Below are 24106 nucleotides of genomic sequence, written 5' to 3' on the forward strand. Positions count from 1 at the left end.
ATGAAACTAATTATTGAAGTCCTACGTCAAGGGCAAAGACTGCATAAGTCACCGACTATTCTTGTGAATATAATTTCAGGTGTGAAAGTAATTTGATAGTTTACCTGTGTATGGACTAACATTATGCTTGGAACAGCGTTTGAAGTTTAACGAGATGAGTAATTGACAAACACATAACGAGTCCATGATTCATTCGTGGGAATGTTAAGCATTGAAAAAAGATAATGAAATACACAAGGTATAGGATCGTGGTGTACCCAGGAGGGAGAGAACAGAAAAAGGAAAACCCCAGACGCTATGCGAAGAGATAAATCAAAGCTTGTGCCCAAACACGTCATTCGGCCCACGCATTGGCCGAATATACTGCACTCTTTAGCGCCCGCATGATACCGAGCCGGAAAAAAGACGCAGGAATCAAAGAGGACAACCCCCTGCCAAAGCCCCAATTCACCTTCCCTGGTGCTAGATGCCAATGAGTGCGTAATAATACGAGCCGCCTTGAGAATTGGTACACGGGGAATTATGAAGACACATTTGAAAGGATATGGGTAATGCATGAAAATGGGAGAACGCGGCTTGAGTGTACATGTTCTAGGAACATCCTGAACTGACAAAAAGCATGGGTATTTCCGTGCGCTGCTAAAAACGAGAAAGCAGAAGTGTGGGAAGAAAAGTGGAAAGGAAACGAGTGAGGATGCCAGCCCCAGATTCACCACATATCGTCGTCATCGTCGTCATCAAGTTGGACGTCGTCGCCAAAGGACGAGTGTCCGTACTGGTAGTGGCCCGGGCCGTAAGCTTGGCCATTTTCATAGCCCTGCTTGTCGCTCCTCGAATGGCTACCGTAGCGATCGCGATCATGCGGATCGTCATCATAGTCGTACATGGAAGAGTCGTCGTAGGCACTTTCTCCGTAGTGTTGTTGTTGCTGTTGCTCCTGTGACTGTGCGAGAAGGTTAGTAAGCTTGTACTTCCCCAGGACGGGAGCCATATTTGCGTACCTGTTGGTATCGCTGATATTGCAAATACTCATCTGGCTGATCTCTTGATTTCGATGATCTCTGGGATGACCCAGATGAAGCAACCGGCATCTGCGGGTGCATCTGCTGTACCTTGGCCAGGTATGAGTACATGAAGTTGCTCAGTAATACTTGGGAGTACAGAGCTCGCCGGGGATTCGCAAGCTTGATATGCGCCATCCGGTAAATGGCTCGCTCCTCTAAAATCGAAAAGCGAGACCATGGATAATCAACGTCGGCGCGAAGTAGTCGCATTGGGGGCTCGGGAGAAAGGTTTCGAGACGAATGTTTTCGGTGATGGCCTTCATTAGCGTGCTTCTTTCGTCCGCCACCAAAAATAGAAGAGAAAATGCCATCCTTTTCTTTCTTTGAATCTCCCGACGCTCTCCTCACGCCGTCTTTGCGTCGTTCTTCATCAAGCTTCGGATCAAGGCGGTCCAAGACAAGACTTTCGCGTCCCCGCGGAGTGCTCTCGATAGATGATTGTAAAACGTCCAGACGTGTGCTGTCATGGGTTTTGTCGGCAATCTTTGATTTGGTCTTTTTCGAGTCGCTGTCCTTGTCCTTCTTCTTGTCTTTTTCTTCGCTGCCCAGCAACCAGTGCCAACTAGACTTGCGGCTACCATCAGAGTCCTTCTTGTCTTTGGATTTCTTGCTCTCGGATTTCCGTTCTTCAGGTTTGCGTTCTTCTGAGACGGTAGGGATGAATGAAAGACTGTCGGTGCGGGTACTATTACCAGGTATCATCTGAGGGCTATTGGCAAAGTCATTGAGCGAAGATGCGGGTTCGTGGGGAGGGAGGCGAGGATTCTTGGGGCGTTTTGGTGGCGGGTCATGCGAAGTCGCGGGTTTCGACGACGGCGTAGATACCGCGGCACGATCCGATGTTGCACGATCCGATGACCCCCTACTTTGTGAAGGGGGACTTGGTATGCGGTTGGATTCAGCGGGAGGTGTTTCAATAATTGCGGGGATCTTCTGGTCGTCTGCGGCAATGTTCAAGGTAGATCGGCCATTTGAGCTGATACGAGAATGCCATTTCCGTGAATTGGCCCCATCTCCTGACTCGGGTCGATCCAGAGCAGCATCCGCTTGCCCACCTGAGGTGGGCAAGCCTTCCTGCTCGGCCTCAGGCTGGTCGAGAATCGGATCGAATGTCGAACTCACGGGTGAACTTGGGGCATAAGCTGAGCCATGTGATGAGGCAGAGGGAGCTCGAGCCGCACGCGTCGTTTTGGGAGTAGGATCCGTCGAAACACGGGTGAGCCCCATAATCGTGGGCTCTTGAGGTGGTAGAACAACCGAAGGTCCTGTATCACTTCCTGCAGATTCAGATGCTCCTCGTCCAACTCGTTTAGAGTAGGGTAACTTTTCGCCCTTTTTCAAACTGCCCGCTTTCTTATATTGTGTCCGGGTTGATCGGCGTAGGCTGTTTCCCGGAGGTGCAGGGGGCAGGATCGGCCTGTCTTCGATTCCTGCGATACCGATATTCTGTATGCCGCGCACGAGTGATTCCTTGTTCATCGGTTGAGAATCATCCACCAAGCTTTCCAACTGTTGCAAGTTGGGACTCAACATGCCAGCTCGCTTACTTGATTGAGAGCGTTTATGTTCCAACCGATCCGCGCCATCTGTATAACCTGAAGAATTATCGATTTGTCTCGATAACATAGAGCGCTTCCGATTCAGACCACCTCCTGACCCTTGGCGTTCAGAACCTAAAGTCGAATATTCCCCGGATCTGCGTTTAATATGGTCGGCCTTGCTATCGAGAAAAGATTTGAACTCTTTTGGGGCCAGTTCGGGGTGTAGTCGCGCAGGAACCCAGAATAACCGGGAGGCGTCATCTTCGTCGGCCGAGGGCGAGGGGGGTGATGCGAAGCCTGGGAGGTCAGGGTCACCGGCGGCGGCCACATCCATCGACATGCGCCGAATCGCGGCCAGATTGTTCAGTTCTTGGACGACGGCTGCAGGGTTCGATTCATAGTCGATATCGTTGAGAGGAAAAGAGGACGTTGCAGTGTCCGAGGGCATGCGAGCACCATCGGAATGCCCGGGATCACTTTCCCGATCGAAAGACCGGTTCGAAACAGGCGGCGGCCGTTGGCTTCCATTTGCCCGTATTGTTTGCCCGTCGAACGAGGATCGGTGAAGTGGCGAGGACGGAGAAAGGGACTCGGATCCTGCGGCGGGGCGCGAGATGGTTGTTATTGACTCGCCGAGGGGGGTTGTTATATAGCTCAGGCGTCTCGCATCATTAAGCTCGTAGTTGTCGTCGTACATGTGTCCGATGGCTTCCGTCACATGGTGGCTTGGATCGCTAATTGATAGATGGGCGGCATGACCTCTCCGCGTCGCATGCCCGCCAGCCTCGTGGGCACTCGTGGAAGCCTGAATAGATACAAAATAACATTAGAATCAAATCCTCCAGTTTCAAGTCAAGATCATATTCTCAGTGTCCACATGAAAGGGGTCCAATTCCACCAGGTTATGGTTGTGCCTGAGGGGTTCGAGGCTGAGGGGGGCCGATGGAAAAAAAAAAAAAAGTCACGCCCACATGGAGCAAAGAACGAGGACCGGAGAAAGCGACGCACCTGCATGGGAAGCCAGTTGTACAGGAACCAGAAGACGTCAAAGACGGAGCCCGAAGGGCGGAAGCTTAGGAGGAGGGGGCAGTGTCAACCACGTTGGATAGCAAGGAGGAACGGGTCATCGAAGCGGGGAAAGAGGAATGGAGACAAAGGGCCGTAGATACTCGGATACTACCGAGTCCGAATGAGCGTCATGGATAGATTTGGGGAGAAAGGAAAGAGAAGAGAGAGGAATGGAGGATGGGGGGAGTTTAGCGGGCGGAGAGGAAGAGAGTACATACCTCCGCACCTGACATCTTACACTCTAAATGTAATTCTTCTATATTAAGATTTTCTATCTAGGGGTTTCTATGTTTTTTTAATTTTTATTCTTGTTAGGTCTTTTTAGGTCTTTTAGGTCTTATTTCATTGAGAACTTATTGGCTCCACTTAAACGGGAGGGAATATGGGCGATCGGTTGATCTACATCCTCCACGTTCTTTTTCTTTCTAGTTTTGAATTCAGTGATACATCCTTTTGGTTCGAATTTTAACATCGGACTCCAAAGTAAGTACTAACTATCTTTCAGAGCTGACTTATAATATATATATATATATTTCGATCCGTGACACCGCATCCATGTACCTCAAGGGCTGAATCGCCCACTCAGTACATTCATCTTTGACGCAAGGCCTGGATTGACATTGGGAAGGTTGATCCGATGAGAAATTAAAATTTTGCCATCGGAAAGTCGCAGGATATCGTTTAATCTATAATATGCCTAGATGGATGAACTAGACGGGGTCAGACCTGGGATCTCATAGAACGTCGTGTAACTTGATTCGACCTCGGGGACCGAATACAATAGCTGGATATGCCGCGCACCTTACCATGCAAGTGTTCGTACAATTCAATAGCACGAGAGGGTCCAGGCCAGAACGCACATTTCAACCAACCGTGAGAGAAAGAGATGAGTGGATGGGATTGTCAGGTTATCAAACTCAAAATGTCAGCTCAGGCCACCGAAATGGAACTGAAAGCTGTATTCAACCTAAGATACGAAGAGACCTATGAGGCATAGATGGAACAAAGTCTGAAAAACCCCCCCCGGGGGAAATCACAACCAGATGGGAAATGCTCTGCATAAAACCAAAAAGATCCAAAATGACAGTATCCCCAAGCCCCCAGTAACGAGGAAAACGTATGAGAAACTCCAACGCTGAAGAATGTAAATGGCATAAACTTGAACATAAATAAACGAAAGAATGGAAATGAAAAGAGTTTGACGAATCCGTATACGCCAGGATATATGTAGGGCAAGAGTCGGGAAAATGTATGTTCATCAAGCCCCGGAGAAATGTGCATCAAGAGTTCATCATAGTGTGTGCTACATGGACCAGCATTGGACACGCACAAACTTAAGAGGCCTCAACGTAGTTGCTGCGAATGAATTAGCCGTCAATTCTAGAAAGTGGAAGGAATCTGCTCTTACCTGGGGAAGATGCCCACGCGATCACCAATGCGACCAGTCCACCAGTCTTCTGCCTTCTCCGTGCGCTTTATTATGGTTATGACTTCACCCTTCTTGAATCCAAGGTCACCCTCCTGGTCCGCATCGAATGTGAAAAGGGCAACGGCTTGGTCTGATCGCAATTGGGATGCACCAGTCTTTTGCTGGAAGACGGGCTTAGGAGCAGTTGGACGGGTAGGTCTGCGATCCGAATAGACATACTCCTCCTCGAATGGCGCAGTGTTACTCCGGTTGCGCCCATAGCTATCGAATGAATCGTCGGCAGGGGCCCGGGTTGTTGCGGAACGACCAAGTCCCGAGGCAGGCCGATCATAAACATCATCAGCCCAGGTGTTTGCACGGCGCGGTTTATCGCGGTAGTCATAATTATTTTCTGTGTTGGATCGACCACGTTGGGCTCCTTGACCGTAGGCATCGCCCTTGCGTCCCTCCCAGACCACGTCGTCATGGCTCTCGTCATAGACAGGGATATCATTGTACATGGAGTCACCGTAGGCTCGCGTATTTCCTTGGAATGCACGAGAGTTCAGCACGCGCATGAGAGCATCTGCGGCCGGTGGGGGGCGAACGCTGCCGGTGAGGAGTTGGTTCGCGGAGACTCGGCTGCGGTACAATTTCTCGTTCGCATCCTTGCGTTCCACCAGCATACTGCCTTCCAGACTGACACCGGCGAATAGACCCTTGGTTTTTGAGTAGGAGAAGACGGCCGCAACGCCCTTCGTACTGGCTGCGCCGGCAGCCTCGGCATTTCGGCCAATCGGTCCAGCAGCGAGTGATACATTACCACCCAGTGTCAGTGTTCCCGCTTGCGAGAATGTGCGAACGGCAGCGGCATCGTTGAGAATGAAAACAAAGTCGGTCAACTCAAACCCGATCTGCCCTCCTACTCCGGCACCTGCAGTCGCAATAGCTGATGGAGCCGACCAGGTCCCATCGCTAAGACGAGCGACCACGATACCGGAGCCGAATCGACCGGAGCCTAGGAAACCTGCCTTCAGAACCGTGAGGACCGCGAGACCCTAAGGGAAAAGGTCTGTTAGCCATGGATGTTCTCAACCGGGGCTTATGGGGGGTTCTTACCTTTGCATTGGCCAAAATCTCTGGGGGAATGACCTTGTCGGGACCGAATGATTGCCTAGGATCAACGAATGATGTCAAGATCTTTGCTGCCTTTTTGCACTCGCCTGTTGAGAGAGCATCCACTGTCAGCCGGATATGCCGCATAACAACTGCGGGGAAGTGGGCTTTAGAGATTGAAACTTACTGGCCATAGACGAGGGCAACGGATTGTTGATCCCGAGAGGCATCTTGGGTGGTGATTATCAAGGTACGAAAGAAAACTCGACTGGGGAAGGGAGAAAGGGAAACAGTTGATGTCTTGAGGGTAACGGTTAGTCAGTTAGGTGTGGGCCTGCCCAGGTGACGGCTAACGCGGGACATCGGTTCGGAGGCTCAAGACGTACCTCGCAGAACTCCGAAACTAGATTAATAGGTGCAATACGATTTTGGAGATAGTTCAAATGAACTATATGTAACCATACAGCGAATTGGTGATCAAACACTCTCATTAGTAGCCCTGGATATCCCACGTATGCCAATCATGGGATCTCTGGTCTGTGGCGGAGCAAAACGAGCATTGCTTGGCAAATTGGGATTTCATTAACATTTAAATATTTTGGATATATAAAAGGTACAAAGAGATTGTAGCCAAAGGAATAGTCTACCATGTTTAGAGAAATTGTATAGTCATTAGCATTCACATGTGTACGGAGTACATGGAGAAGCCATAGGCGCCAAGACCATTATCATATCACGATTGTCTCCGGAACCTTGGAACTTATCCACCTCCATACAACTTGACTAGACTGTCTACAAGGCCATGGTTGGATTATGATCATTACGTGACTTCGCTAGACGCGAAAAATGGCATCAGGTATGTTGGATGTCTCAACCTCCGAATCACTGCTAACAGGCCATTCGTTCAGTTCGCATTTGCGTCTGCGGCGACGAGGGCACTGGCAAGTCCAGTCTGATCACCTCGCTCGTCAAAGGTGTATTTGTTACGAACAAAATTCAACCCGTTCTCCCCCAAATCACCATCCCTCCCACCCTCGGGACCCCGGAAAATGTCACCACCACGACCGTCGTCGACACCTCGGCCCTTCCCCAGGAACGGAACAATCTCGCGCGAGAGATACGGAAATGTAACGTGATTCTCCTCGTCTATTCCGACCACTACAGCTATGAGCGGGTAGCTCTGTTCTGGCTTCCATACTTCCGCTCGTTGGGCGTCAATGTCCCGGTAGTGCTGTGTGCCAACAAGTCCGACCTGGCGACTGGTCATAGTGAGACCCGAGTGGTTGAGGAGGAGATGCTTCCTTTGATGGCAGAGTTTAAGGAAATTGATTCGTGTATACGTACGAGTGCTCGGGAGCATCGTAACGTTAACGAAGCCTTCTTTGTTTGCCAAAAGGCTGTCACGCACCCGATCGCGCCGCTGTTCGATTCCAAAGAGGCGGCTTTGAAGCCCGCTGCGGTAGCAGCCTTACAAAGGATATTCTACCTCTGCGACAAAGACCGCGATGGGTATCTCTCAGATAAAGAGCTCGAGGATTTCCAGGTCCGGTGCTTCTCCAAACCATTGAACGAAGCGGATCTCCACCACATCAAGGACACTATACAAAAAGCCTGCCCGGACTCGGTTACGGAGTCAGGCATTGACTGCCAAGGGTTTATTCATTTGAACAAATTATATTCGGAGAAAGGGCGACATGAAACAGTCTGGATCATCTTGCGAGCGTTCCAGTACACGGATAATCTCTCACTGCAGGAGAAATTCTTACACCCAAAGTTCGAAGTACCACCGTTTGCCTCTGCCGAACTCTCACCCGAAGGGTATCGATTCTTTGTGAACCTATTTCTCCTATCCGATAAGGATAATGATGGGGGCTTGAATGAGGCCGAACTTGCGTCCTTGTTTGCTCCCACCCCGGGCTTGCCCGCATCATGGGCCGACGGCTCATTCCCATCCTCTACAGTCCGCAACGAGGCAGGACATGTAACACTGCAAGGCTGGCTTGCTCAGTGGAGCATGACTACCTTCCTGTCTCCGAAAACTACCCTCGAATACTTGGCATACCTGGGCTTTGAGCCCTCCGACCAAAGCGATCAGTCTATCACTGCGGCATTGAAAATCACACGACCACGAAGAAAACGTCGCCGCCCGGGCCGTGTGGGACGAAATGTCGTCCAATGCCATGTCCTGGGAGCCCCTGGATCCGGAAAATCGGCCCTGCTCGATGCACTTCTTTCTCGTGGATTCAGCACGACCTACCACCCTACCATCCAACCCCGTACCGCAGTGAACACAGTGGAGCTTCCGGGCGGAAAACAGTGCTACCTGATTCTGGATGAACTGGGTGAGCTGGAGCCTGCTTTGCTGGAGAACAAGTCCAAAGTGCTGGATCAGTGCGACGTGATTGCGTACACGTATGATTCCTCAGACCCAGACTCATTTTCATATATTCCTGCATTGTTGGCAAAATATCCTCATCTCGAGGAGCTCCCGAGTGTGTTTGTTGCCCTCAAGGCCGATTTGGATCGGACGACCCAGCGAGCCGAGCACCAACCTCATGAATACACAGCTATGCTGAACATGCCCAGTCCGCCACTCCATGTGAGTGTTACGTGGAGTTCTATCCAGGAGGTGTTTGTCCATATTGCCGAGGCTGCCATGGAGCCTAGCACGGCTTTCCCGCGTAGTGAAGAGGATGTGGAGGGCAAATGGATGTCGTGGGGAATCGCCCTCGGAGCGGTGGTTTGTGCGGGCGCCGCCGCAGTGATGATCTGGCGACGAGTTGGCAGCGGGAATTAAGGTATTCAAGTTCTACACCATACCCCATAGTTTAATGTGCAAATAAATGTAAAATTCAATATATCTTGGTACTTACATATATGTCGGTGTATATACCGGATTTTAGGCCGCAGTTGCGATTTTCCCGATCGGGGTGCCGCCGCTTTATGAGGGCGCTCAGGATCCTGCTCACTGAGTATTTAACAGCACAGGGTGATTAATCAGGAGCACTTAATTTGTTTAATAAGCAGTCAGATGATACCAAGAGGAAGACGCCTTGGATAATAGATTGGAGTATAATACGAAACATTTCCAATGCGAGCACTGATGAGGCCCTTATCCACACCCATAGTAGCATAGTTGTGGCGAAAGTCCGGCTCGCGAGTTGACATCTGCTGGTAATCACCAGTGAATCTGTCGACAAAGAGAGCATTGTCGCTGCATGGACCCTCATCCAATGTCAAACTGTCAAACCAGCCGACTTGAAGTACTCATAGACGACTTCGAGAATATTGCGCTGTTGAGGATCCAACCACATGGCCTCAATAGGTAGGGTAAAACATCTCCTGAAAGATCTGATTTGTGCGATCCAATCTTCGAAAAATTGACTGGACAGCGACAATGATAATGGCGACTGGTCTATATTCCTGTCGTAATTTGATGATTTGATCTAGAAAATCAACGGTAATAAAGGTTGATTGGTGAAGAGAAGGGACCTGTAGATCCCCGGGCGCCAATCCCGTTGTGGATCTCGACCTTGACCAATCGTCCGATTCCTGCCGTGACTCTGCACGGGGGAAATTGTAGATAAAAATGATCACCTAATTCCATGAAGATGCTAATGATAGCGAGAAAAGCAGTGTTCTCATAAGTTGAGACTAGAAGGCTCAGAAAGTCAGGGAGAGAGTTGAGAGAAAAGAGCTAACTCCCGAACTATCTATATCGGAGCGGGGTCAATGCCCGAGGCACCAAACACATGTCGGCGCAGTTATACCGGTATACCAGAGGATTTATTAACCAGGAATCAGGATAGTATAAATTGCCAGAATAGTGAATACAGCAATACAGAAAGTTCAAAACCATTGATTCCATACATTACACGATATGGAATACACCGACAACTCAACAAAAACTAACCATTTTGCGCTCATATTCAGGGCGCCGCGTGGTCGAATCAGCCTGAAGGTGCAGACGGCTCATATCCATTTCATCGCGTCAAAAACACATCATGGAGAACATGCGCAGCTAAGAAGAGAAGCAAGAAGAGAATTAAACAGTCGTCGTTATCATCGAGAGCTGCAACGTCCAAAAACCCAACTCTGTCTCCGAGACCTACTCCGTTGTTGTTCTCGTAAAGATCTGCAACTACAAGTGACTAGGTATTTCCGCATTCTTTGTCATGCGTTACTACGTTATCAAAGCCCCGAATTACTGAATGTCCTGCATGAAACACGTGCCTTCTCGCAGCTCCCGAGTCAGGACCCTAAACCATCCATCGGACTCCCGACGGGCGAAGAGTCGCAATCAATCTAAAATTTAGTCGCCAAGATTTAGACTCACGCCTTCTTCATCAGACTGCCCTGTGCGCATATTAAGGGTCTAAACCGCTAGATAAACTCTAAGCCCCGAAGCCCCCCCGGGATTTCCCCGTATGCTGATCGCCTGGGACTGGGCTCGCTATAGGCAATCGCTATACCTGCACATCTTGCGTTGGTGATAAGAGGGTTGCAATCGCAGATTGCTGGGCATCTTGGCATTGTGCCGGGCTAATTAATTGAACAAAGATCTTTGCCTAAAGCGATGGTTTGCTCCGTTGAATCTACTCATTCTCCGTCAAGGTCCGGCATGGCTCATCACCAGGGCCTGAAGATGAAGATGAAGATGGAGTTTAGCCCGGAAGGCCGGCGGCGATGGTCCTCTTCTCCATCTCTCAGTATGTTATAAAAGGGACTCTTTGCTCCCAAGTTGAGGATTCTCATCAGCATCTTCCTGAGTTTCATCATCATCTACTTCATCTTTATATCATTTCGAACCGCAATCATGGGTTTCCTAAAGTTCCTCACCACGTCCTTTGCGACTCTGGCAGTCGTCAATGCCGGTAAGCTTCTTACCGCCATCAATTCCGACGCGGTCGTTCCTAGCTCCTACATTGTTGTCATGAATGATGGCATTAGCACCACGGAGTTCGAAAAACACCGCAACTGGGCTGCAGGTGTTCATGCTAGTGTCACGAGCCGCCGGAATGGCGAGTCTGGACCAGGGAAGCATTTCGACATCAATGGCATGAAAGGATACAGCGCTAGCTTCGATGCTGCTACCGTCAAAGACATTGCCAATGATCCGGCGGTATGTCGTTTCATTACCTACGTTAATCCCCCAAAAGCGTGTCGCAATCTGACTCGTAGTGGAAATATAGGTCAAGTACATTGAACCAGACATGATTGTGAACGTGACTGCGAACGTGGTTCAGTCTAATGCTCCTTCATGGGGCCTCGCTCGCATCTCTAGCAAGAAGTCCGGTGCTACCGACTATGTGTATGACTCTACTGCTGGTGCGGGCATCGTGGTCTACAGCGTCGACACCGGTATTGATATTGAGCATTCCGACTTTGGGGGCCGCGCTGAGTGGGGCACCAACACTGCTGATAGTGATGACACTGACGGCAATGGCCATGGCACTCACACTTCATCTACTGCGGTGGGCACCAAGTACGGTGTTGCAAAGAAGGCCACTATCGTTGCTGTCAAGGTCCTTGGTAGCGATGGTTCTGGAACTAATTCGGGAGTCATCGCTGGCATGGAATGGGCTGTCAAAGATGCAAAGTCCCGCGGCGTCACTGGAAAGTCTGTTATGAACATGTCTCTGGGTGGCTCCGTTTCTCAGGCTATGAATGACGCCGCTACCAATGTCGTTAAGTCCGGTATCTTCCTCGCTGTTGCTGCCGGAAATGAATCCGAGGATGCGAAGAACAGCTCCCCTGCTTCTGCTCCGAGTGTATGCACTATCGCCGCTTCTACCAGCTCAGACGGCAGTGCTTCCTTCTCCAACTTTGGTTCCCTTGGTAAGTGCTCCCCTCCCCCTTAGTGCGAAGCGTGCTTGTTAGTCGAGGAAACGTACTGACGGTAGTACTACAGTCGACCTCTATGCTCCTGGGCAGGACATTACGGCTGCATACCCCGGTGGTGGCTCAAAGTCCCTGTCTGGAACCTCTATGGCTGCTCCACACGTTGCTGGTGCTGCCGCCTACTTGATGGCTCTCGAGGGTGTGACCGCTGATCAAGCTTGCGCCCGTCTTGTCGAGCTTGCTATCGAGTCTATCTCCAGCGCTCCGTCTGGCACTACTAGCAAGCTTCTGTTTAACGGTATCAGCTCCAGCTGAATGGCCTCATGGCGTGGCAGATGATTACGGCATGGCGCCGTGAGTGGCTTATGTATATCTTCTTGGGCGAGCTTCGGCAAACCCAGCTCAAGCCATGTTTATGCGTGTTAAACTCTTGTTAATTATCTGGGTTCGCGTATTCTCGTTTAAGTCTGCAGAGATAGTTTATAAGTAACTGCGAGTTCACGGTTATAACAGATTTCCTGAGTATTTAGGAAAGAAAGAAACTCCAATTCTAATTCTTGAGTAAAAGCATAATCCTTCTAGTCGGACCCAGTAGAGGGTTTCCTATATATAACGTCTCGGTAAACACCAATGATGGCATGTATCTAGGTAAGAAGTCAAGTTTATGTAATCCTCATCTTGAAGATAAACATCACTACTCAATCTGCGCAGTCCCATGCCACGTGCAGCCAGTTGCTTATCATGATGAGCGGTAGTGTAGTTCCTAGAGAGCATAAAAGGCTTCTCCACCCATTCTTGCACTTCAAAGTAAAACGCTTCCAGTCCATATTCGACACCCAATAAAAATTCCACGCCCAGCAGGTACTGGCGTCCAGCTTCGCGCAAATATGCGTAAGCGTCATTTTTGACATACAAGCTCTTCGGATGCTTGGCCTCAGACCAGTTGAGAGTTTAAGGGGCGTGAAAGATAATTAGCGCTTTCTTCAAACACGGTAAAAGTCACCACGTAGATTGCTCTTGATAAAAGCCGGCGTAGTCTGCTCCAGTGCACAAAATCCATCACCTGTCCACATCTCTACCGCTTATGATTGTTCGCATCAGGTTGCGAAGGGGTGTACACATCCCTCGTGTGGGTCGACGCTCTCATAGCCAGCTTGCCTGTGTTGGGTGACGAATAAGGCCCGGGAATTCGATGCTTAGAGATAATATCAGGAAGTACTCCTGCAAAAATGGGGGTTGTCCGCCAAAAGCTCTGTGTTTCAAAGTCACACGGCACTCCGGAAAGGTTCGATAACTGAATGGGTACTCTATTGAATACATTTTGGTTGCTTGAAGATCCCCGGTATGTTTGAGGCTCTTTTGGTATGTGACTCCATCAATAATGGACTCCTGGCCCGGGGCGGGGGGCACTATCGATATAGACGAATTTGACTTGGACCGTACAAGAGTAAACGCTTGTTATTTTAGTACCGTATCTGACCGGGTATTTGGACTCGGTATTTGAAACTTCCTCTAGCCATGGTAGGTGGTCCACTAGCTGGCTCACTTCGATACCTAGTGTGAGTCGTGACTATCTAGGCCTGCGATTTATAACTAGGGATCTTTTCGGTAGAATACTTATTATCACGTGACACCGGTCTTTATAGTAGAAATCATTCTACTATATGTTACCGCCTAGGTAATTAGTGTTTATAGTGTTTACACTATGGGCGTAAGACCTATAATAGTATTCGACAATGGGAAATCCATCTCGCTCGGCCTAAAATCCGGTGTATATGTAGTCAGGTACATAGCCGGCTCAGCCGGAGTTAAGCCGGTTCCAGGCACGTTTCTTCTCCGCTCAAACGTTACCCCGGACATCGTTCCCTTGCTGATCCTCCCCCTCTCGCGCCTGTATCTCGAAACCTCCAACCTTCGAACCTCGACTGATAGTATCATACACAGTATATTATATATTATCGAGTGGATCTATACGTGATTCTCGACTTGCGCACCTTGACTCGCCGTCGCCCCCTGCAGCCTTACTTGCGCCCCGTCCCCCAAGCACAACACATTGCAGATATCGATATATAAAACCAGCAACAGGAAAGTTATATAAAGCGCCATCGCAGAATTGGCAAAGTTTGCGCATTTGCCTCGGTCCCAAGGTTGAACTGTTGGTCACACCAGATCTCAGGCCGAGTCCAAATTGACCTTGTACGAGTGACGTCTAGTCATGTTGTAAGCATTCTCCTTCTCACTTACCGACCGGTTACTTTCAATCTACAAGCCAAGGCTGTTTCCACTATTCACAACGTAATTTGGGAGGCACAACTCTCAGATACCAGATATTGATTCATATTCTGACACTACCAGTAGTGTCCTCCCACCTCCCCCTCCTCGCTATACCATCCCTGTCGCATATGCGGCGGGGGCGGCAAATGGTATGGCAGTCCCTGTTGTGGAAACGAACAATACTATTACCCACCCGGAGCGTGGATGTCCATTGCAAGTTGGGGAGGGTATGTGTGCTCAGCGATCGCTAATGTTCCTTAAATATCCCGAGCCTTTCAGAATCTCAAAGATAGCTTACACATTAAATTGCGACAGGAACCTACATCCTCCAGGATGATCTACTCCTCGCGACACCCCCTCCCCACCCATCTGAAGCTCCCATTATCAACCCGAACCCTCTTGCGACGCTACCCACACCCCCCACCTCTGGCGTAAAGCTATCTCTTGTTTGTCTCGACCCTCGAAAGAAACCTCCGACTTTTTTGAAGTCGGCTGTTCCAGCTCCCCAATTTGGAGATGGAAACCCTGCGCTCGCGGCGCCACCGGTGGCACCGAAGGACGCAGCGAAGCGAAGGAAGCCCAAGAACAACATCATCAAGAGCAGTTCTTCCTTTGTTTCTCGAGTCATCACCCACGAGACATCTGCCAAGCGATTGGGTGATCGTGACTTGAACGGTATTTTTGCTTTTGCGAATATCAACCGAGCATTCCAATGGCTCGATCTCAGTTCGCCTACAAAGGAGGAACATCTTACCAAAGTCCTCTTCACCAAGGCACATATGCTCTGTCACGACGTCAATGAATTCACCAAGACACCATCCCATTTGGACATTGTGATGGGATCTTCTGCAGGAGACATTATTTGGTATGAGCCAATGTCGCAAAAGTACGCTCGGATCAACAAGAACGGTGTGATCAACAACTCCCCCGTGACCCACATAAAATGGCTTCCTGGGTCTGAGAATCTGTTCATGGCGTCTCACGCCAACGGTGTGCTGGTCGTGTACGACAAGGAGAAGGAGGATGCCCTTTTCACCCCCGAGGTGAACAGCCATTCCGAAGAGGTCGAACGATTACCATTGGACATTCTGAAATCTGTGAACTCCAAAAATCAGAAGACCAATCCGGTCTCATTTTGGAAAATGGCAAACCAGAAGATTTCAAGCTTCGCCTTTTCGCCCGATCAAAGGCATCTGGCCGTGGTTCTTGAAGATGGGTCGCTGCGGCTCATGGATTACTTGAAAGAGGAGTATGTTTGCCCTATGTTAAGAGAACTGAACGATTCTCAACTAACGCCTTCTAGGGTACTGGATATATTCCGCAGTTACTATGGCGGGCTAATCTGTGTCTGCTGGTCGCCAGATGGCAAATATATCGTGACCGGAGGCCAGGATGATTTGCTGACGATTTGGTCTTTCCCCGAGCGCAAGGTTGTTGCCAGATGTCAAGGACACAACTCCTGGGTTTCGTCGGTAGCATTCGACCCTTGGCGCTGTGATCCAAAGACATACCGGTTCGGCAGCGTCGGCGACGACTGCCGTCTCCTCTTGTGGGATTTCAGCGTTGGAATGCTCCATCGTCCTCGGGCACACCAAGCCTCAACTCGAAACCGATCCAGCATCGTACTGCCCAATTCACAGACTGCCAACCGCCACCGTGCAGACAGTGGCAACAACCGTGTGCGCTCGGACTCCACTGAAACCGAAAAGTACAATGAAAGTATTGATCAGACGCCGAGTCACCCCGTGGAACCCCGGTCTCGAACAGCTCTTTTGCCCCCGATCATGGTAAGCATCAATTGGCGCGTAGATTGTCAGTGGCAAAATACTAACAGACCCATAGTCCAAAGTTGTCGGCGAAGATCCCACCTGCTGGCTTGGCTTCCAGAAAGATTGCATTATGACTTCCTCTCTTGAAGGTATGTATCATGGGCTTGTTTGGGGCCAATTAATACTAACATTCCGACACAGGCCATATCCGTACTTGGGATCGGCCCAGCGATAGCGTCAAGTCATGATGCTCCATTTGCGGGTTATAGTCCGCTTTTCAGGTACAGCATGGCGCGAAACTCCATCCCAAATGTACCATGTAATCGAACTTGATTCAACAATCTTGGAAGCCCTGGAGGTTACCAATCGGTGGTTCACTTTTTTAGCGTGGCTTTTCTTTTTTTAACAGCTATGATATCTTTACTCGTCTATATTACCTTTTCCAATCTATACATATTGATTACGCGTCTAAGGATTATTCTATGTGAACCTTTTAAGCTCACCTTGTAGAAACTAACTAAAAAGACCGCGGTCGAGCTTTCCAGCTGTCCCTACTGACGAAGTGAACTCCCCTCATCTTTCCTTCCCATATTTGGTAACATAATTTAATGCATATAGAGCAACGGCTCACTTAGAGATGTGATTGACAATAGAATTCCAAAATTATAAAACAGGCATAGCATTATCGCATTTCTCATTAATGTAGGGGGCATATCATAGGTCCATAGACCAAATAGTCAACATCAACATCATCAAGCAAAATAAATCATCAGTAACCTAACCCCATTTCCACAATGCCTTCAACAGATAGTAGCCTTTGTCCAAAGCAACTACCACAAGTAACCAGCACTGTCTCCAACTCATATATTTAAGCTCCCGGATACCCAGCTGGCCACTTGCCTAGAGCTGGACCACCAATGACCAATATCGGGATTTAAAGGACCAGAGCAAGCAGACCCAGAAGCAGACTGCCAGCAGGGGGCATAAGGACGGCAGCAGCGTTGGTGGTGGTAGTTGCCGATTCAGTCGCAGTGGAAGTTGTGGTCGAAGACGTGCGACGAGTGGTGGTTGAAGTCGTGGTGCTCGAATGAGTTGCGGTGGACATGCTACTCGAGGTTGAGGTCATGGTTGAAGCAGAGGTCGATCCTATAGATAGAGTCAGGGTTTGTTTTCTCAATGTAGTTGGGTAAAAAGCAAAATGCTGCCTCGGAAGCCGCGCTTTCCGCCTTTACTAACCAGGGGTGGTGGAAATATGGGAAGAATGGGATGTAGGAGAGATAGTGCTTGATTTGAAAGTTGAGATAGAATGTGTGGATGGAGTAGGTGACATAGAAGACGTGGTAATGGAAGAAGAAGTAGTTGGGGTAGCAGAGGTGGATATAATGGAGGAAGAAGTTGCAATGAAAGAAGAAGTTGAAGGTGTAGATGTAAAATAGACTGAGGAAGAGGTGGCAAGTGTGGAGATAGAAGATACTGATGAAGAAGTGGGTGTGGTAAGCGTCAAGGTAGATTCCAAGGTCTTGGTGTAAGAAGTTGTGTATGTCAAAGTGGAGGATGTTGTTGGAGCAAAAGAAGTACCGGTGGAAACATATGTTGAAGTGGGATAGGATGTTTCATGGGTAGAAGGGACAGAAGGTAAAATGGAAGAGGTAAACGCACTTGCAGAGCTAGTTATAAGAGAAGATGTTGTAGGGGTAGAAATAGAAGAAGAAGAAGAATGGGACGAGGTAGGGGTAGACGCACTGGAGGAGGAGTGAGCGGTCGAAGACAGATAAGAGGAAGCAGTCGAGGAAGGAGTCGAAGTAATATCACTGGTCGACGCGGTGGAAGACATCAACGAGACAGACGAAGTTTCAAGCGCAATGCTGGTTTCCTTACCAGAGCTACTAGCAATTGCCCCAGGCTCAGTCACTCGGAATTGCTGAGACTGAGCCAGAATGCCACTGGTCGGAGAGATGAAATTGATCTGATATCCCTTCCTATATTGAATATCAGGTCAGTAGCTCCAAGGCAATTCAATCAAATTGGACCTACCCATCGTCTACATCTGTGAATGTCTTTGCTTTGACGGTGTAGGAGCCCTTGGAAGATTCTATGTCTTCTACTACCACCGATGTTGTCGAAGGATAGACATTCTGATTGACCAGTTCGATAGTGAAGGTATCTGGGTCCGTTCTGTAGGATTAGATTTTCGGTGAGCATTTGCCAGTGTTCGTGTTAAGCTCTGGTAACTTACGCGACAGTCTGCCACTTGATAGTGAGGGGCATATCGGGGTCAATCTTTTCACCAATCCGTGGCGAGGTGACAAGGAGAGCTGATTTCACGGTTAGATTTATTTGTATTCCCCTGGACAAACTGCCGTACCTGACGTTGTAGCAGCTAGAGCCACCAAAGAGATAATGTTAACGCGCATATTGATTGGTTTAAGTGATAACCAATATAAAGTGAAGTAAGTCGAGGAAATAGTTATCAATCTTAGAAGGTCGAGCCACAATATAACATTCGCTAGGTTGGAGGAAATCAAAGTCAGGGGTGATATAAGACGGGAACATGATACTTTATAGTCCCTATGTCAGTTGCAGGTGGTCTTATCTCTCACAGGGTCTTCTGAAATTTCAATGGCAATCTTTATTTTTGGGCTGGTTTGCCGTGGTGCCTTGATCCATCACGCCTCGTGCTCCCAGGTATGTGTCGGAGTACAAGATAGCTAGTCGAGGACCACATTTACTAGTCCCCGTGACGTGAATTTACTACTGTGTTGCAGTCAAAGGGATCCAGAGGAAGGACTGTTGATTCTGTAGCTTGTAACTTCACTTTTTAGCCCAGATAGGAATTTTTTGTTGGCTCAATCCATCATGTATGTACAACGTCTTCGGTTCTGACCGGCCGCGCGTCACAGTTCCTGTCCGTATTGCAATGAAAGTGTTTTATAATACATCGCCTGTTAATATACTGAGCACAATGATAGTCATTGGCTAGGGCACGGGACCCTTAGGGTAACTGCTGCGGCCCGTTTAGATTCGATGGCGATTGCCAGGGATTCATGAGATGATCAACTTTTTGGGGCGTCATGATTGCTGCTAATGCAATGAGCAATCCTACAACTATAAAGGAACCCTGGAGCTTACATATCTATCAAGTATCTTACTATGATTAACCTTATATGGAACTATATATTCCAAGAACTTTGAGCCCATATTGAACTCTTGAAGCCATAACTTCATGATCATTGACTATGATCGCATTCAATAACTTGCTAAATGTGAGACAATAGCTCCGAAAGGTCTAAGCACACCGGAAGTATTGTGTTCTGCGTAGTCTTGGTTGCTATGAAGGTACGTAGCACAAAGCCAAGGGAACAGGTGTTTCACATTCTCAACCAGTCCCCGGTCCACACACGAAAATGATTTGGAGGTAAACAAGTAGCTCATCATTCATTTATCTTTACTAGTCCAAAGAATTTCACCTTCAGAGAGGCTCTGAGATTTCAAAATGGTTACCTAGGACGCGGTCTTGGAGTACACAAGGAGTTGCACGAAGCATAAACACAAGATCGGAACAGCATTTATTGGACAACTCTTGGTAGATATTAAAATAGTCCAAATGGTATCCAGGTTACTTGTCATGAGAAATCCTTGTCTTGACTGTCGTAACAAAAGGTCCCCGTTCGGTCTCGAGCATGTGGTTGTGCCCTCCGACACTTCCACCACTGTTAGGCCAGGTCAATAGTCGTCGTCAGCATTCAACAAAACCTCAAATATGACGTTGAATGTGTAAGGAAATCTAAAAGGAAATTGGGTATAGTCATGGTAGGCCATCTGTCTTACGAACGGACTGTGAATCATCCGATTTTTATTATACACAGTGGCTAGATGCGGAAACAAGCCTACATAAAATAAAGATCAAGAGATAAATTCAAGGATTGTATTGATCACCTGTGCCTTTCAGGTAGCACACAGAAACCCACCTTCTAGATAATTCACCCCATAGCGGGGAATTCTCATGCACGGTAAATGCACCTTGCATTTCCGCTTCGACCTAGGACCACCTTAACGCTCAAGCACACTGCGACCACCGTCAAGAGTGATCCTATCCCGCACTCGAATGTGAGCATATGCTGTTCCGAGCTGAACAACGCGACGCGGAGTTGGCTCATCTTGAGAGTCCGAGTCAGGTGTGGCAATCTGAGAGCTGTCTGCAGAGGACGAGCCATCTGAAGTATCTGACTGACTGGAAGAGGTATCACTTGAATACTCCTCATCCTGCTGGTCGTCGTACTTCGCAATGTCTAGTAGGGCGGTTGGACAAAATACCAAAGCCTCTCCAGTCGGCAGACGAACAATTTTCTGAAAGATCGACGACGAGGCCGTGGTCTTTTGACCAAGCTCCTCAATCCCAGCTCCCGCAATGTGTGACTTGATTGCCTTGAACCAAGCTGGAGATGAAAAACGATGGATAATAGTCATGTTGCAAAGTTCAAGTAGTGACGGTGCAAGAGTTGGCTCCTGGGTTGCGATTATCACACGTGCGGCCAGATGTCGCTGCTGGCGGACGACAGATAGCAGTGTCTCTGTCAGATCTGCGGCCTCGGATGAAGTGGAAGTCATAAACTACAATGAAATCAAGTATCAGTATGGAAGAAGATTGATAGGAAAAGATCCACGAACCTTGTGTGCTTCATCTAGGGCAATGATGCGACCCGCGTCGTGACGGTCCTTCAAAAACAAGGAAACGGCGATATTGAAAAGAGCGCATGCATCCTCTTGGTCAACAAACGGGCAGCTCAAGTCGATAATTGTCAAAGTGCCCGGAGAAAACTTCCAGGCATCATCAGCATCAGAGCTCTTTGACATATTCGAAGTTGCGCCAGGCACGGATCCAGGCTCGAAAAAAGATTCCAGAACCTCCAAGCGCATTTTGAGAGGCCCAAGCTGGCCTTTCAAGAAATGCTCGCTCTGAAGCAGAAGTTTGAATGTGCCGTAGTTGAATCCGGATTTGCCCTCGTTGGCTATGGCCATATTCCGAAGAATCTTCATAATGATCTACGTGGATAGATTATTAGTACATTGCCATCATGAATCATAGGTGGGCTGATATACCTCGATGTAAAGGGGCTGCTCGGTTTTGTTGCCGATACCCATCAGGGTCTTCATCATGCCAATGTTCAGATCCTTCTGTGGCAGATACAATGGCAGAACCTTGTGCATTTTCGAGCCACCTGCGAGTGTGGTGTATGCCTTTTTCATTGCAAGATAGTTAGTGGGTGACACCAAAACTCGCACAGGAATGTCCGATGAGTGCAGATACGCCGCCTCGCAAAGCTGCGTGCTGGAAAAGGCCGTGAACTTGTCATAATGAATAACCAGTCCAGCCAGAGGTGACGATAGCTTCCCGGCAGGGGAAGATGCGATCAATGAATTCTCCAACAGGCAGGACAGAGTGTGACTTTTGCCACTTCCTTGGCTGCCGCAGATGAAGGCAGACCAGGGTGCCGACACATTGGCATACACAAGATCATCTTGTGCTGGTGGCTTGCCAGCAGATCGATTCCGTAATCCGAGAAGTCCATACTGGGGATATGTTCGCTCTCCGTTAAGTGTTTTCTCGCTATTCAAACGCTCGTTATCCAAATTCTCACAGGCGGAAAGTGAGAATAGAGGTGCCGTGATGAGCTCCTCCTCCAAGCGTGTGTTCTCGTATCCCAAAGCACCAGTGTCAGCTTTGACCAGCTTCATGTGCTCCCCCGTCTCCAATGTGTCCCTACAAAGATAGAGGGATGCCATAATGTCAGGTTATCCCGTAAGGAAAGCTCTTGCTGGAGCTTGTTGATAATCGTGGGAGGTTTTAGTTGAGGAGTTTGTGGGAAGCGAGAGGGGATGAGGGCTAAGTGAAATCAGAAACGCGGGAAGATTTATAGCCAGATATCGACAAAGCATCAAACATAAAGCGCATCATGATCAGGCCTTCAGGCAATCACACAATCTATCAAATATCTAGGTAGATCAAATTACATATATGTATTGAATTAGGCTCAGAAATACCTCAAAGTACAAAGGATAGATGGTTTAGTTAAGTCTTCCTCTCGCCAAAATGATATGTAGGTGTCAGAAGGGACTACGTCGAAGTGCGTGGTGCAATGTGAGAATATGCATTGAGTTGTTGTAGAAGCCACCTTGTGGACTATGGAATCTGACAGTAGGCTATTAATCCAATATCAATCCGTGTATGTCCATGCAAAAGATGGTACTACATAAACGGACTAAACTCACTAAAAGCTGTTAGCAACCTACGTATGGAGTTGTGTTAATAATGAGATAGTGAATATCCAAACATTCCATTTCACGGTTCAAATGCTTTTTTTTGTGTTTTCCTTTTATGACTGCTTGTGCCCTGTCTCTGTGATCTTCATCCTCTAGATAGAAGGTAGATAAACGGACCTGAAACTTGGAGAATATGTAAGATAAATAGCTGTTGATCAAATGTCTCAGTGTAGCGCTGAACAAATGTACCAGTCTGGTCAACCCCGGAACCCTAGTTCTTTCAAGATATTCCTCATCATGTGCTCCCAAACCCGTGCTTCATTTTCAAGATCCTTACCAAAGACCTTAGGGGTAAATCTGGCCCCCATTCCCATCAATCTAGTGATGAGCCCTCTCTCTCTCTCTGAACAATTGCGTATCGAAGGGCCTCGGGGCCCACCCGAACAATATCACAACCATGGTCAAAGATCAACTTAAGCAGATTTTCATCACCACCGAGGAGCGCAGCTTAGAGTGGATTGGATATTTCGCCTGACCAGCCAGGGGTTTTGACCCCATTAATCTTTTCTATGGTCTTGTGAGCTTGGACGAGTCTGGTTCGTGGTCTGTCGGGACGTTCACCTGAACGTATATCCGGAGCAAACCGCAACGTGGGGGTGAGACTTTCGTTATTCACGTCGGCGCCCTTTCTCAGTGCATATCTGACAACATCTTCGTGGCGGTGCCAGAGTCCCTCGTACAGAATTATTTGAGCAGATTCTTTGACGGTGAGCTGTTGAGGAGATTGTTCAAGGAAAGAAGACAGGGCTTTGAGCACGTCCATGTGGCCTCGAGCAGCGGCAAAATGGAGAGGTCGTCGAAGCTTGAAAGCACCCGTGAATGAATCGGGATACTTATCAAGTAGATGTTTGACGACATTCACGTGGCCATTTCCTGCGGCCTGTCTCATCGGGGTTTCATAGTATTCATCGAGCAAGTTCGGATTGACGCCCTGTTTAAGGAGAAGACGGACGCAAGACATTGAGCCAATGGCGGCCGCTGCGGTCAAAGGGTGTGATCTCGGGTGACGGGGGATGATATTCATGATCTCGGGGGCATTGCGAGCTCTCAGATGAGACCTGAATCGGTCCCGCAGTGTGAGCTTGGCGCCAGCCTTGAGGCACTTGTGGATAGTGCCAGCGAGGCCTCGATGGGCTGCCCATGAGATCACAAACACGTGTTGGTGTGCCGTATTGGTTTTGTAGAGTTTCCCCTCAAACATGAGAGCAAAATGTGGGCTCGTGCGAATTAAAGCATTGAGGTCTTTCTTGGAGTCCAGGTGGCTCTCAATCATGAGAATGATCTCCGCGGGGAGATGGACAAGCGACATGGTTGCTGTCGCCAGGAGCAAGGTCAAAGTATGGAGGTTGTGAGAGTCGGGGAGAAGATAAGAGAGCAATGGGTCACAAAGGTGAAAAGAAGAAAGCTGGGGTAGTGAATTCCGAGCAAGTGGTCAAGAAAAATAGAGGAAGAAGTTGAGTGGCTGAGATATGAGGGTGAGAGAGCTGTGGTTAAAGAGAGAGAGAGAAAAAGAAGTGAGAGATGGCTATGTCAGGTCCGAGTGAGATTAAAGTGAATATCAGATCAAGAGCAATAGACAATTGAGGATTGTTCCAACAAACAGATTGCCTTGCTTGTCAGACGTCTCATCCCTAAAGTTGTCTAGTCCTTTCGTCTCCATTTTCCTTCGTCTTTGTTGACCGTCTAAATCTCGAGAAACAACTA

At 48.5% G+C, this 24106-nt stretch overlaps 8 protein-coding genes across 8 annotated transcripts; 3 read left to right on the forward strand and 5 right to left on the reverse strand.

Annotated features, from left to right (window-relative positions):
• Positions 1-709: 709 nt before the first annotated feature.
• On the reverse strand, positions 710-3619 carry N7517_001681 (putative telomere silencing protein Zds1; the record flags this gene model as incomplete). The annotated part of the gene is made up of 3 exons (XM_056719411.1): positions 710-943; positions 1002-3410; positions 3614-3619. 3 exons carry the CDS (start codon positions 3617-3619, stop codon positions 710-712), a joined length of 2649 nt encoding a protein of 882 aa, XP_056583546.1.
• Positions 3620-5007: 1388 nt separating this feature from the next.
• N7517_001682 (SYLF and SH3 domain-containing protein) lies at positions 5008-6427 on the reverse strand (the record flags this gene model as incomplete). The annotated part of the gene is made up of 4 exons (XM_056719412.1): positions 5008-5029; positions 5082-6139; positions 6201-6304; positions 6385-6427. The coding sequence occupies 4 exons, from the start codon at positions 6425-6427 to the stop codon at positions 5008-5010; spliced, it is 1227 nt and encodes a 408-aa protein (XP_056583547.1).
• A 616-nt stretch (positions 6428-7043) lies between these two features.
• gem1 (ERMES complex Ca(2+)-binding regulatory GTPase GEM1) lies at positions 7044-8994 on the forward strand (the record flags this gene model as incomplete). The annotated part of the gene is made up of 2 exons (XM_056719413.1): positions 7044-7053; positions 7106-8994. 2 exons carry the CDS (start codon positions 7044-7046, stop codon positions 8992-8994), a joined length of 1899 nt encoding a protein of 632 aa, XP_056583548.1.
• Positions 8995-11013: 2019 nt separating this feature from the next.
• Positions 11014-12353, forward strand: N7517_001684 (S8 family peptidase; the record flags this gene model as incomplete). The annotated part of the gene is made up of 3 exons (XM_056719414.1): positions 11014-11319; positions 11390-12035; positions 12109-12353. The coding sequence occupies 3 exons, from the start codon at positions 11014-11016 to the stop codon at positions 12351-12353; spliced, it is 1197 nt and encodes a 398-aa protein (XP_056583549.1).
• A 1900-nt stretch (positions 12354-14253) lies between these two features.
• On the forward strand, positions 14254-16329 carry N7517_001685 (WD40 repeat domain-containing protein; the record flags this gene model as incomplete). Its single annotated transcript, XM_056719415.1, has 6 exons — positions 14254-14258; positions 14394-14539; positions 14628-15561; positions 15616-16099; positions 16155-16230; positions 16283-16329. 6 exons carry the CDS (start codon positions 14254-14256, stop codon positions 16327-16329), a joined length of 1692 nt encoding a protein of 563 aa, XP_056583550.1.
• An 858-nt stretch (positions 16330-17187) lies between these two features.
• On the reverse strand, positions 17188-18495 carry N7517_001686 (GPI anchored serine-threonine rich family protein; the record flags this gene model as incomplete). Its single annotated transcript, XM_056719416.1, has 5 exons — positions 17188-17600; positions 17825-18060; positions 18116-18256; positions 18318-18396; positions 18447-18495. The coding sequence occupies 5 exons, from the start codon at positions 18493-18495 to the stop codon at positions 17188-17190; spliced, it is 918 nt and encodes a 305-aa protein (XP_056583551.1).
• Positions 18496-20131: 1636 nt separating this feature from the next.
• Positions 20132-21865, reverse strand: N7517_001687 (uncharacterized protein; the record flags this gene model as incomplete). The annotated part of the gene is made up of 3 exons (XM_056719417.1): positions 20132-20692; positions 20750-21124; positions 21182-21865. The coding sequence occupies 3 exons, from the start codon at positions 21863-21865 to the stop codon at positions 20132-20134; spliced, it is 1620 nt and encodes a 539-aa protein (XP_056583552.1).
• A 985-nt stretch (positions 21866-22850) lies between these two features.
• N7517_001688 (ankyrin repeat domain-containing protein) lies at positions 22851-23711 on the reverse strand (the record flags this gene model as incomplete). Its single annotated transcript, XM_056719418.1, has 1 exon — positions 22851-23711. One exon carries the CDS (start codon positions 23709-23711, stop codon positions 22851-22853), a length of 861 nt encoding a protein of 286 aa, XP_056583553.1.
• Between the last annotated feature and the right edge of the window lie 395 nt (positions 23712-24106).

This window comes from Penicillium concentricum, assembly GCF_028827145.1.
Source record: "Penicillium concentricum strain IBT 3081 chromosome Unknown utg000001l_segment0_segment0, whole genome shotgun sequence".
Taxonomy (NCBI): domain Eukaryota; kingdom Fungi; phylum Ascomycota; class Eurotiomycetes; order Eurotiales; family Aspergillaceae; genus Penicillium; species Penicillium concentricum.